This window comes from Platalea leucorodia (assembly GCF_965183815.1).
Source record: "Platalea leucorodia genome assembly, chromosome: 1".
Classification (NCBI taxonomy): domain Eukaryota; kingdom Metazoa; phylum Chordata; class Aves; order Pelecaniformes; family Threskiornithidae; genus Platalea; species Platalea leucorodia.
The window spans coordinates 56,249,413-56,263,907 of NC_138823.1; the positions used below are offsets into that span (position 1 = coordinate 56,249,413).

The 14,495-nt window shown below is 37.8% G+C and overlaps 1 protein-coding gene across 3 annotated transcripts in view; it reads left to right on the forward strand.

Moving 5' to 3' along the window:
* PTPRM (protein tyrosine phosphatase receptor type M) overlaps positions 1-14,495 on the forward strand; it is a 490,843-nt gene that overhangs the window by 438,351 nt on the left and 37,997 nt on the right. For all 3 annotated transcript variants that reach the window (XM_082320958.1, XM_082320956.1, XM_082320957.1), the window contains one exon: positions 239-275. In XM_082320958.1, the coding sequence (XP_082177084.1) occupies positions 239-275 (37 nt within the window). The remainder of the gene's footprint in view (positions 1-238; positions 276-14,495) is intronic.

Sequence of the window (14,495 nt, forward strand, 5' to 3'; positions counted from 1 at the left end):
AGAACATATTACTTCTGTCCCCTAATGTACAAGGCTGCAACTTAAGTATCTTGCAGAAAACACATTTGCTTCTTGTTCCCCTTCTCCCTTGCCCTTTCCCCACTGGAAAGAACTTTTGCACCTAATACGTTAACTGTATTGTTGTGATTTTTACTGAATACTACTCTAAATGAAGTTTCACTCGTAGCAACATAGCCAAGATGCATATTGCTTATATTTCTTTTTCAATTTATTTTAGGGTTATCATAGACCAAATCACTACATTGCTACACAAGGTAAGTTTATCACCCTTTCTTTCTGGTTATGTGAGGCTAAGAGGTTTTGGTACTTGGTTGACAGTTTATACTCTCTAATATTCTTGCCACAGTCAATATCCAGAACAGAGTAGGCTCAATCACTTAGGTAGAAGTGAGCAAACCAAATTATTATCTAATTTTCAGGTATGTCAAGTAAGCAGCCCTTTACCTTTGTGTTCAAATAGGTTTTGAGTAGAAAAGCAAAATACATCCTTTTTGGCAGAAGTTACTCAACATGTTGTTACTCATGAAAAAAGAAATAAGTCATGGTAGAAATATTCAGTAAACTTTTCAGAGAGACAACAGTGTCATGAAAATGTATGTTCTCTTAATTGTTCAATGATAACTAGGCTTCAGGTCCTTAAAATACAAAACACTTCAGTTAGCAAGTTTTAGTAGAGGACCCAAAGACGTATTACGCTTGCAGGGGGATTCTTCAAAGGGATCTAGAGAGACAATTTTACAGGCCATCATTTAAAAGCTTGCTTGTGAACAAGAACCTATTCCTTTGTCAACACGCAAATTAACGTTCAATTTGTACTTGTCTTCAAAGACATAATTTGCCTATTCTGATGCAGTTCTTAGTTATTTTTTGGTCAAGTTCAGAGCTGGAACAGGTAGGAAAGATGAGTCTTCTGTGACTGCTTGATCATAATATTGAACAATATGCCAATCTCCTGCCTATGCTTGGATAGCATACATGTGAAAATTTGATTGCTCCTCCACTGCTTGGAGGGAATCTTCTCTGTAATAGGTGTTCTGTGACAGAGCTTCCTGCATTTGGCCGTGGATCTGAAGAAGTTGAGCTACACCCACGTACATTATTTCAACACATGCCCAACATTTAAGAGAGCCAGCTGGAGTACTGAGTATAATATACTCAGAATAATCTTACCATGTGTTGGATTTAGAGTTCATGTATACTTTTTAATGACTTTTTATCAAAGCAGAGAAAATGTTGGCCGTGTCAAATCAGAGCTCTTACTGTGATTTCAGTCGTCCCCTAAGTAACGCAGAGTCTGCAGCCTCCAGTCCCCACTTTCTACCAGTGGGAGGCTTCGTATCTCTGCCTTTCTGTACTTCAGTCCCAAATGAGGTGCTACTTTGTGTCAGATGACAGTGGGGCAGGACGCAGATCTTATTTCTAGAACCACCTCACTACTGCCAATATTACACTTTTAGACCAGAATTAGAATTTGTGATCGTAGAATGTGAGCCATTCAAATGTGCTGCTTCTTCCACTTCTGCTACCCACCCATCACATTCCTCAGTCCACAGTCTTTCTACAGATGAGCCAGACAAGAAAACTAGGACAAAAATGCAGCATTTGCTTAATTCCCTTTGGGCTTTTACACCCTCCTCTTCTAAGAAGAAATGGATTGTTCCATTTAACCTTTAGCTAATGATGCTGTTGTTTATCACCTTTAATTGAATCCTAAAATAAAAAGATACACAGTTGGCATTTTACTTGCAGTTTGTAATACAGTTGCTTTCATCAGGAGGTTCCCCAGATCTCCCTAGCAGCTTTCCGATAGACATATGAGATCCCTATCTATCTGACGCAAGTTTAAATGCGGCTTTATCACTCATCGTAATACTTGAATAGCAAATACCAAGCTTGAGGTTTTTCTACTTTCAGCTCTTAAAGCCGAGTATGTAATAACGTATGAATAATGCACTGGAAGTCTATGTACCAGATCCACCAGCAAGTCCCAGCAGTTTCTTTGCCATATTTTTTTCCTGATACGGTGTCAAGAAGTACCTAATCGAGAAGGAGAATAAGAGGAGGAGAAACAAGTCTTCTTCCAAGATGTGAAGGATATATGACTGTTTCAGCTGTCATTCTTTGGGGCAGATCCCATCAGTTTCTTCTGTGTAGGTGCAGCTAAGTGCACAGAGAGATGCCTAACCCCTCCCACGGCGCAATGAATGAGAAACTGACTCTCTGAAGAATATGAAATACATTTTAAAATGGGCATACAATTTACAGCAAATTCAAAATAATCTGGCTGTGAGGTTTTTGGTGGATTACATCTTTAACGTCTTATTTTTCAAGGCCAGCTGGGAACCAGATTTGTATCTCCAATTTGGAGGAACGAAGAGCGCTGATCTCAAAAGTTTTATGTATTCTCTCTGGCTCTGTTCCTGGCTTGGTGAAGAATCATGAGAAAGTTTCTTTTTCTTCCTCTGTCTCAGCTTTCCCATCTGCAGAATAGGGTTAAAAATACTCATCTGCTTTTTATAGTTCTCTGCAATGTTGTGATAGATGCAGCTGTGTAAAGGCTAGTTAGTGTTATTCTCCAGTATCCCAGCCTCCTGACAAAGCCCTTGCACAGTAGTAGCACTTCCAGTAAGATGCGGTCTCTGTCTTTTGCAAAGGTGATAAGGTAACTGGGAATAATCTTTAAAACTCCTTTAAGGCTCTATATTAACTATGAAACGAAAGACATTTGTTTCACATGTCAGACTATGCCTCTCTATGTCTTCCTTACTAGTAAGCCTGTCATGAGCCACGGCTTGCAGTATAGCCAGTGATGCTCATGCTCTGTTTTAGAACACGCTTTCATATAGATATGTCTAAACACATCAATGCAGCGCAACAGTTAAGCTGCATGTTTAATTCCCTTGATGTCTACTTTACATCAGTCTTTAAATAACTTCTCCCATTCTCCCTTTTCTCTTCCACCACAACTTTCACAGGTGCACATGCCTATTGTTCTTTGAAGGAAAATATCATTACGTGAGTCAGTTTTAAATCTCTGAGGAGTTAGAATGATTGATATTTAATTTTCCTATGTTCTTCTTAAGCTGCATTCAACATATCAAGTGTTAATGAGCAAATATAATTGTTTGAAGTGAAAAAGTAGCAAATTTAATCAGTTTGTAATAGACTACCAATCTGCTTTTAACAGAGCTGTTATAAACATAATCACCTGTTTATTAAAGTGTTACTGTCTTCCATACTAACCAGAGTTTGACATACGGACTGGTATCTTTCCACCTTGGCATTCATAGCATTCTGCTGCTAACTTGAATTAGGGGGAGAAACATTTTTTAAAAGACTGACCTGATGGAGGCTTTCTTAACTAATAATCAAAAAAGGTTTTACTTCCATTTTAAGAGTAATACATTCAGAGTGTGAAATTTCAATTATAAAATTAACATCAATTTTCCTTTATGTGATAAGTATAATGTGAGTGGTAGGCTGAATTTACAGCTAATAAAGACTTTTGGTGATCTGCTGTAATTGGCATCAACAGATGGGATCCGCACCTGAGTCACTGTGATTAAAAAGAATCCCTCGTCACAAGCCGGCATATTGGGTCATGCAGAACCAGCAAGCTGGTGCAATTTAAAACTTGCTATTTTATTTCATATATGCCTTGTTCCCATGGATATAATTCTTTAATTTTTTTTTATAGCAGAATATTGAGCTGTTGTGTGATCTGTTCAGTTTACTGGCAGCTAGGGTTTTTTTTCCAGGAGTTAGGTAATCAATGAATTTTAACCAAGTCCTTTAGTGAGAGCATTAGGTTGAATATCTTTACAGTGCTTATTCTCACACACACTGCTGGATGTTCTTACTATTGGATGACTGTTGTTGATCTTGCATGTCTCACTCTGATTACTAAGCAGGAAAAATTAATCTTTTTTGTACTTACTTGTTCTGTGTCCCCTGAAGTTCATGTAGTTAACTGAGCTGTGACTTAGCTTCTTTTAGCAAGTCTCTGTCAAAGGTTTTGTAATGCTTCCTCCACCACTGCACCAGCAACTGTAAATTATGAGTGACAAACAAATGTTCATGTAGTTCTACAACATTGCTCGTTGCCATTTCCACCAGGGCTGTTTTCTGAGCAGATCAATCATGTGTGAAACAGCAGATACTCACATGCAAGCTGCATGTCTTTATATATGAAGTACATTCATTTGTGCATCTCAGACTTTTGAATGCTCCTCACAGTTCAGATTGTCTCTGCTTGCTGCAGCATGCAGAGGAACCAGATCTAAGATGTTTTGTGGAAGTACTTCAGAGCATATCTTAATGACTGTTAAAAGTTATTCTTGAAGATAAAGCAGCTTTAGATGTAATAGCCCAGTGCAGCCTTTCAACCTCCTTTTTGTCTGTATCCAATTGTAAAGCAGATGCTAAACTGTTTCACTTTGTGTATTGCTGATTATGGAGACAGACATCAAGTCAAGTTTCAGTCAGGAGGGGTTTTTTAGGTATGAGTTATAAACTTCTGAAAACAAATATTTACAGTGGAAATGTTTACAGTCTTCACTACAGCAGCATAAACTTACTGCTGTAATAACCCCTTTCATATTCCTTTTCTGCAAAATGTCTTTCTTCCACACACAACTATATATGTTGTGTGAACATTTTAATAAGGGTTTTCAGAAACAAAAATACGTTTTCTTTCAAACTGAAAGTTCCTGTTCAGGGATCTGAAGGAGAAATACTGCTTTGAATAATAATACTCTTAACTTCCTTGGCATGTTTTTTGTTTTTATGTTGCAAAAAGTTGTCAGAACTACAGCAGTGTGGAAGCTCCACACTTCTCTTCACAAAGAAACTTTTGCTGCCATGGTTTTAGCCTCCAGATGAAAATTAACTTTTGAAATTACATCAGGGAGAGCTGAAAAACAACAAAGCAAGATAGTGCTACACAGTTTTTCAGCTTTATCTGTGCTGTCATTTTTGCAGGATGTAGGGTAGTCAGGCTGATTTCCTGATATGTATACAAAGTGATTGCATTCTATACACCTGTATTAATCCTGAAGATTCAACTGTGTTTGATGCTGTTCTTCTTAATCATCAAAATGTTAAAAAGGTGTTTGAAGCCATCTATCTTCAGTGAAGGAGATAAACCCATTCTTAAGCACTACATTGAATAGGTGAGGCTTTCTGAAACATGTCCTTCACCTGTTTTGCAATAGTGGTGACAAATGGCAAAGAAGTTACTTTTTTCCCCACACCCAAATGAAGTAATAGACCCTTTACACATGGAAGTGATATCTCCAGGTTATATTGTGAAGCCATATGGCAAATTCACCAGAGCTCTCTTACTACCATTTCCCACCGAAGGCTGACGACAACAATTACAACATTTGAGCATCCTTTCAGAGTTGGTACTTCTGCTACTGTTGAGGACAAAAAGAGACAGTATGTAGTAAAAACTGGTAACTATCAAAGTCAACACTTTTCAACAGTTGCCGCATTATGGTACATGAGAATACCAGAGTTTCTCTCTGCCTCTTTGTTTATAATAGGAGATTTTAGTGATAACTGTGTTACAATAGTTATCTTTCACCATTTTCATGATTCCTATATTTTTCTGTCTTTGTAGTTTTGTCTGTCCGGGGAATGAGATGCCCCTGTTGCTGTCCATTCAGTGTAGAAGGCTGTAAATGCAGAGCTAGCATAGTTTTCTAATACATACAAAGTTGGCTTAGGCTCTGTTGGAGTGTGTCGCTTCTCTGAATCTTTGTGTGTAGACCAAGTGAAACGGGAGCGTTGCTGTAAAACTGCTGATAGATCCATTACTAGGTAGAGCCACTTACATTCTTCTTCATATATGTGGGGCTACATTTTGCATAAAATACGTGCCTGCCTTTCATAAACCTTTGGAAATTCTTTGAAAGTACAGACAAACTCTAGAAATGATACTGAATAATTATTTAATATTTATTTGCTAATATAAATTCCCACAGTCCATGCCGGCTGTTCTTTCACTGGCTTGTTAATGTGGCTCGTGAAACAACAGTTTGAGAAACTGGTGATTTTTCTGTAGTCCATTGTCAAAGCCACAGAGGAGGAAAAAGCCATCCTTCTATCCTCTCCCCCGCCAAGATTAAGCAGGAGGAAACCAGACATAAAGGTCTTCAGAGCATACATAGATCTCTGTCTCAAAGACAAAATATTGGTTTGATTTCTCTGTTGTGAAGTCGGTCCAGAATAGCTACAACAGACTTCTGCATATCAGAATTAAGAAGTAAGAGAAATGAGAGACTACAGTAATTAAGGAGACAAAGAGGTGAATCAGGCAAAAGGAAATGTTTCAATGTTGTATTGTAGAAAATAGAAGATTGTGTGAAAATTAGTATATTTGTCCTCTTTTAAAAAATGTGACTGTAAAATATATCCTGCAAAACAAGGAAGTTATAATCTTGCTGAAACTCAAGAGCTGAGCAAACTGTCCTTGTGAACCAAACACACTTTCAGAAAAGAACATTATGGAGGTGGCCATGTATTAGTGTATTTGCTGCTCAGACTCCTAATTACCTAGATTATGCACTAGAATCTATTTTTTGTCCAAGGAACATGCATACAACATCAGCCTTACAAATGTACCTCACATGTCTGTATTTTTGGGGTGATGCAAATTATGAAAAGCTGATGTTTGATGATAGGTTTCCATCCTCGATAAAGAATCAGCCGTAAATTGGACTTGATGGGGAAGGTACCTGGCAGTCTTGATGGAGTACTGTTAACATGCCTGTCAATCAGTGAAGCCTAATGCTAAAGCAGAATAAGGAGCAGAGAAACGCAGTTTGTCAGGAAAATCATGTAGTCAAAGCATCTTTTTTTCTGTGAAGTTTATTTTCCAGCTGGTCTTCAGCAGCCTGGAGGAAGCTTGGCAGCAGGTGTAAGAAGGCTTTTCGTCTTCTCATTTGCTGAAAAAAAAAGTGTGTAGCAAATCTACAAACAGAATGTATTTCAGAAACGTATCAAGAAACAAATAAGGCAGCGTTTTTTTGTCTTGTCACCATATCCAAATCTTTGAAACCTGTCATCTTTTCTCTATTCTGCATTCTTTGGTGGCCACTGAAATCTCTATATTGATACGGCCACCAATGCACATGACAGTCCGGGTGATTTTGAAGCACTGCCTTTGAAAGAAAAAGATACAGGCTTATTGGATTAATTTCTTTCCCTATGCATCTGTATTCTTCTGTGCGGTTTCATATTCAGATGTAGACTTTGTGGAGATTCCCTCTGCTGCTGCTAAATCTCATTCTGTTGCAAGCATACTCATGTTACTGTGTCTGTACTATTCACAAATACACTCTGCATATTAGAATGGCTTTCCTTGTTTACAGTGTACATCAAATACTGAGGTCTCCCATAAAATATAATAAAAAATAGTATTAAAAGGTTAGCATTGCCCTTTCCTACTTGAAGTGGTGAAAATAACCTGTGTGGTACCAAAAATAACAATAAATAATAGTGCTGAGAGAATTTTTTGTCATGCAGATTTAATTTTTACTATAATTATCTTGAAGTTAAAAGGAAAAATATCCAAAACACATTTATTTGTTAATGAACTTCACATGTATCTTGATCTGACTAATATTTGTTTGATTCTGACTATTTCTATGACTGAGGAAGAAATGAATGTACCAAAGTTCTCCAGCCTTAAATAGAAAAATATATTGTGAGTGATAGATCTCACTCATGAGACACCTATCAGGATAATCAATTATGACAAATTTGGTTTTGCTAGCATTCTTACCTATGCTTTAATGTAGACTAAACTATCTTGTTTGTTCATCTGGGTAAAGTGTTCGTGTTAATGCACTTCAACTCCCAGCACAAGTTTAAAAAATACAGCATCTGAATATCTTACTCACAAGCATGAGCAACATTCCTTCACAATAAGGTCCTTGGGGAAAAATAAAAGAAACAAGTAGCCAAAATGAACTCGTATTTTTGAGCTAGAGAATAGTGATGATTTTATTACATCCTGATGCTTATGATTGACTCAACAAGAAAATAGAAAGTAGAAATGGGAAAGACTAATTAGGTTCTTTTGTCCATTCCCTAAGGAACCTTCTACTGAAGGGGATAAAATGATCATAAACTTCTCATCCATCATCAAAATTGATTCTGCATTACGAGTTGATATGAAGAACCCAGTTCAACAAGTCAATTACCTAAGATTTTTGAGTTGGAAATGTTGCAAGCAGCATGTTTTTTACAAAATAAATTCTGTTTCTTAGTCTTCCCAAGCTCAGATGGGCTATTTAGAATGAGTGATTAATAGGTATTTATATTTCCATGATGCAAATCACCCTTATTGAGAAGAATGCACAAATTAGAAACTAAAACAGGTATCTTAGTGGAAAACATTGATTCAGCTAAACTGAAACCTTCTGTTGGACTGCTTTCACAAAGACACTTCATGTTCAAACTGTGGGCTCAGTGCTCCTGGAATAAGCCGTCAGTCAGAGCTGTGACCTCAGATGGAGAGCCAATACCTCATGTTGCTATTTGATCTGAATCAATTTGGGCCTGTATCTCAGTTTCCCACATGAGTCCCCTATCGTTCTCCCAACATGCTTGGCTGTAATTAAACAATTAAATGTCTGTAGGGCATAGACAGAAAGAGAGTCCATGTGCGAGTGAGTCCAACTCTGTTTCTCTGTAGCTGGTACACTCCGCTAAAAAATACATCAAGGCCTCTAGTTAAAATTACACTTATTCAAAATATTCCTGTTTCATAGCAGAAAAAAACTGAAACACACTCCCTGCAAGGTATCCCACATAACCCTCACCAGGGGATCCCTAACCCCCGGGAGTGCTACATGTAATGCAAAATTTGGAAGATCCTGGATTTACCCAGTCTGAGAAAATGTTAATGAGAGGAACAAAGCATTTAACATCCCCGCTGCGTGGCAAACAAATTATATGAAAGAAAGAGTTCTTCAATTATACTGCGTGAACTACATTAAATTATAACTACATTGTTTTGTTGGGTTTTTTAATTTCCTGCAGTAAAGATCAGAAAAAGCAGCTTTCTTGAATAGCATAATGGTACATACGTGGCTGGTTGTACTATGTACAGAGCTTTTATTCCATTCAGCTTTGCCTAATCTCAGGCTAACTGGATAAATCTGGGCCATTTCTGGTGCAGCCAGTTCCTCTGTTCCCAGTCTGCAGTACTTCTGTGAGTAGTCAAAAGGTGTTATGGGAATGTGCTATTTATTCTTTGGGAAATCATATGACATTTTCATTTTATTTTGTTGATACAGAACAAACTGAGCTAGTATTGGAAATTTAGCCGTGGAGAAATGTCAATCAATAAGCGTGTAACACTTTATTAGATGGAAAGTTAGCTGGTAGCATTAGCTGTAGTGTTATAAAAATGTCTTAAATAGCACCTGCCCAGAATGCACAAATAAAGTCTGGTCTCAGATTTAAAAATGTATTTAAGTGCAGCACTGACTTGTTTCTGAACATGGTGGAAATACTAATGTGGAGCAGCGACAGGTAGGATTATTCAGAAATGGCTAGGGAGCTGGCATATTGTGGCTGCTGTATATTATACCAAGCCTGTTCAGTTCACTCCAACCCTACCTTGCTTCCTGTTGTCTCTCAAGGTGTGTTTGGATTGTGACTGCGAGGGGCATGAACACCTCTTGTGTATTCATGGGCATTTAATATGTAATGCAGTTCCCGCTACAGTGGAGCTCCAGTCCCGGACTGGGATTTCTAGGTGGTACCATAATGCAGACAAAATAATGCATAGAGATGTGCGCTGTTCCAGTCTAGTTAGATCTGTATCAATAAAGAAAAGAATATGCCATATGATATTCCAGAGAATAAATACCACATCCCCATAAAACTTTCTGACTACCCACAGAATCACTGCAGAATAGGATCAGATGAATGCCAAGAGAAATGATCCAGCTCTAGCCAATAGTTGATGTGTATGTGTATATACACACGCTTATAAAATATGTCTTTTCAAAGTGATTATCTAGTTTTGTGAAATAAGTAATTTTAAAGAAAAAATTCTCTGGAATAATCAGTTTTGTCATTGCTCAAAGGATATATTTTTTAAGCATCTCTATATTAAACTGGGAATTTAGAATGGAGGGTTTTTATTTTAGCTAGCTGTGAGACGTATATTTCATAAAACAATAAGACTGTGGCTCATCACTACCATACATTGTAAACGGCACATTACAGGCCAAATGTTTTTATGTTCTTTTTACAATTGGAAAGAGATGGAGAATTTACAGGTCAATCTCCTCCTTTCCTTCATCCTGTGAAAGGTCTGGTGCTGACTCCTCTAAATATAGGAGGAGGTAATATAGAAAGCCAGCCAAAGCACTGGTCAGTCTCATGGGAGCTATAGATAAAATTTCTATGTGCACCTCAGTCACTTAGTAATCTAAGCCTCGTTGAAAGCTAATGGGACTTGAAAGCACTTTGAAAATTTCATTTTGTGAAAGCCAATTTTCACGTATAGGAAAGTGCAGCCTTGCTGACTGGCTAGCTCAAAGCAGGTAGGATTTAGTTTGTGCTTGAAAATCAGCCCATTACTATTCACTGTGCTGTCCCTTGGCTGATAATGAGAGAAGGCTGTGTTTTTCCTGAGCAAAGGATACAGTAGAAAGCCTCTGTGTTGCCAGTAGCTGCACTGGGCAGGATTTGTCCCAGTAAAGCATTTCAGCTTGCTTTATAAGCAGCATTTTCCTGAAATGTTAAGCTAACAAGATTCAGTCAGATCTGTTTCTTATTGACAATCCATCTAAGGTGAGGAAATAATGAAAAACACATTTTAAATTCATAGCTCAGTCCTGATTAACCCACCTGAGTGTAGCTGAGGTGACTTACTGTGGAATAGTGTTGCTGCATACTGTTTTCTTTTTTTTGCGTTGCAAGGTGGTATCATTGCAAAAGGCCAAAAAAAGAAATGGTGGACTGGCTACAACTCAAATATAGATTCTGCATATATTTGATATGCACAGTATATTCTGAAGCCTGGGATGAAACTAGTGTTTGGAGAAACGGAACATTTTTTACTTGTTTGTGAATTAAGTTGTGATAGAATTCCTGCTTAGAAAATGTTGTTCTTTCTTACCTGACTATGAGTTAATTATTGCCTCTGCAAACAAGTGGTTCCTCTCTGTGCCATCTCTGACTCTACTACCATGGAGGAATCAGTTGAAATAAGGTTTAAAACTGAGAGAGAGGTTTTTTCCATACCTCACATAAGAGTAGCCATAGCCTCAGTCTTCCTTGCTTGGGCTTAACATACTTATAGGGAACCAACCTCATTGGAAGTTCATCCATAGCTTTGTTTACTTGTATTTTTCCAAGGCAAGAGATATTTCCAAGGAAGTTTTGTCAGGAAAGCCAGCATAGCTATATAATTACAATATAGTCCTGCTGAAGATTACATAATAATTAATATTTGTAAGGCCAAAATTAGAAAATGCCTTTCAAATGTCATCACAGTCAACACTATAAGTCAAATGAAATAAAGTGATAAGAGCAAGAATGTATTTTTTCAGCTCATTACAGGGGTTTTGTTTAATTTCATTGAGATTCTTTAGTGTACAAAATGGCTAGGGCTGGGATATGCAGAAGAAACAAATAATAATTACTACTGAAGTATGACAGCTAGAAAGCAGCAATTAATAAATAACACTGAAGCATTTATGGCCAAGTTTTGCCAGTACAAACGTCTGTTGCCTTTTAGTGTGCTAATTCTTACAGTGGTAGGTCTATAGGAGACTTCAGGGAAAATGAATAGGTGCATGGCACGGGGCTACGTTTTACCCTCGATGCTGTTTTAGTTTCTGGAACAGACTTGGGAGGACTTTAATTAAAGCATGAGAAGCATCCAGGTTATATGACCTGATTCTTTTTCATCATTATTTTCTTGACACCTTAAAATACGAAAGGCTGATCTATATGCATTTGGATAGCTATTGGTGACTGGTGGGCCCATATGGTTTAATGATATCTTGGCCACAGTTTTATCTCAGACTTAAAAATTATTCACAGTATTTATAGGAGCATACATACTGTGCCCATGAAAACATACTCTTGTATAAGCCTTTAAAGTCAATTTAAGTGTATACGTTATGGTAGAAAACAAATGTCTAAACCTATTTTCAGAGAAATACTGCATGATCACTGCCTGAGTTTTTTAAGTTTTTATAACAGAGCTTTGTTCTGGACTTCACTGGCCTCCATGGAGGTACTAAACCCTTAAGAACTCCTGGAAGGGTGAGTGAAAGTTAAATGCATGCTACCAGACGTATTCAACAAGCATATGGTAAAGACTGCTGTTGAAAATTCAGATTATCAGCAACTGATCAGATCTTCAAAATATCTTCCATTCAGAAACCAGCTCATTTGAGGAGGGTAGAGATGAGCCAGCGTAGAGCTGTACTGCTGTGTGGCAGTGGCGATGCAATTACAAAAAAATACTGACCTAGCAGTTTATCTTGCTAGTTGACTAAATCAGCACAACTGGGGTCTGTCACTTTTCTTTATAGTATGCTGACTATTTTAGATAGAAAGATCAAGACATTTTATTTTATTTTATTTTACTTTATGAAAAAGTGGAACCTAATCTTACACTCCCTGGTCTACACGTGGTTGCGCAAAGAGGCGTCCAGGTTTGCAGAGCTGCTGACCACTGATGAGCTTCCCTTGAGGTAACCGGGAGGCTGACAGAACTGAACACTCATGAAAACCTGATCACATAATGATGCACCTGCAAATTCCTGTTGATAAAATCTTGGGCACGTTGCCTTATTGAGTAGGGAAAAAATGTATTTCAGTTAAGGGAGATGTTCCCTTGCCTGCAGTCTGGTATTTATAGTTTAAAGTAACATATAACTGCAGTTTTTTACATAACTTTTTCTGAAAGGGCATTTTGTTCTTACCTCTGAATCCCAGCATGGTTAAACGAGCAAATAGCACGCACTTATGGATTATCAGATCACTGGACTGGCAGAGCATTAGTAAATCTGTAAGTTATCCTACTAACAGCTAGTCTGTCCCATTTAAGAGGTTCATTAGGAAAAGGCGAATTTTTGAACTTTTTAATCTATTAGCTTGTAGTCTGTTCTCCCAGTATTTTTTTTTTTTAATCTCTGGTTTTATGCTTTCATGTGTATTTTGAACAATTTCTGCATAATGGGTTTGGGGGTTTTTGACAGTGTAGTTGCAAAGGGAATCATTGCTTTTTGGCTTTTTTTTTTTTGCCATGCAGCCATATCTGTTAATAAGAAAACATTTACTGTATCTCAACTTCATTTTGAAGGAATCATACATAGTAAAGAATGAGGGCTAAAATGCAGCTTCCTCAGTGCAGGCATATTAGTTGTCCTTGAGTGGTCAAGCTGTAGGCAGTCACAACAGCAAGCAGCAAGTTTTGCTTCAGTAAAAAGTGAAGACAGTTATCATTGCTACTAGAAACTGCAGTAGCCATTAGGTGAGGGGACCATTTTATAACCACCTCCTCACATGGGGTGGGCACGTCGGCTCACTAGAAGGAGGTTTTTTGCACTCTTTTCAAGATGGAATTTAACTGCTGCAGATACAAGTCTTGCATCTTGTTGGTCCGCTGCCTCTACCAACACATGCTAACAGCTGCCACTGCCCATGCACTGCCCCTGGGGAGCCTTTGGAGCTTAAAGGTATCTGTTGATTTTCTGCACATTTCTAACTTTAATATTTGTCATTGAATTTGGTCTCAGGTGGACCCAACATTAGCTTGTGCATTTGACATTCTATTCTAGAAGAAGGTTTTAGAAGCTATTTGTTCCTTGTTTAAGCTGCTTGCTTTTCTAGAAATTGAGAAATGACCCATAGATTTACAAGTCCCATCTGAGTAAGTGCTGGGGACATTTCAGGATTCAGGTTTTACTTGTTTCTTTGTGTGTTTCCTCTTTCCTACATCTGAACACTTTTTCCTGTATTCTGGGCTAGTTTATCACGTTCAGACTGATCACACCCCAGCAGCAGTACCAGTTGTTAGAACTGCGTCTCACAATAAAAAGCAGAAATAGAGGCTCTAGAAAGCTCTGTGTACAGAAGCAGCTTCTTAAGAGTTTAAACCATTCTTAAAAGCTGTGTGATATTCCATTTCCTAATATGTTTGCATTCCCAGAGCAGCAACTAACAACTACTAGTAATACAACTAATGGTTGTGATATATACAACTGATCATTTCTGTTGAGTTTTTCCAACAATGCATTTAATTAGCTTGGGGTTTGGAGCGTTGATTTCTTTCTCTTGTTTTCCTTTGCTTTTCATCTTCTGGTTGCAGTATGTTGTTGATTTCTTTTTTTCACAGCAGAAATCTTTGATACCAGCTCCTATATTGTGTAGCTAATGGGGTACGCTGCAGGCTTAATGTTAGGCAGCACAGAATCTTCTCTTCAGACCTT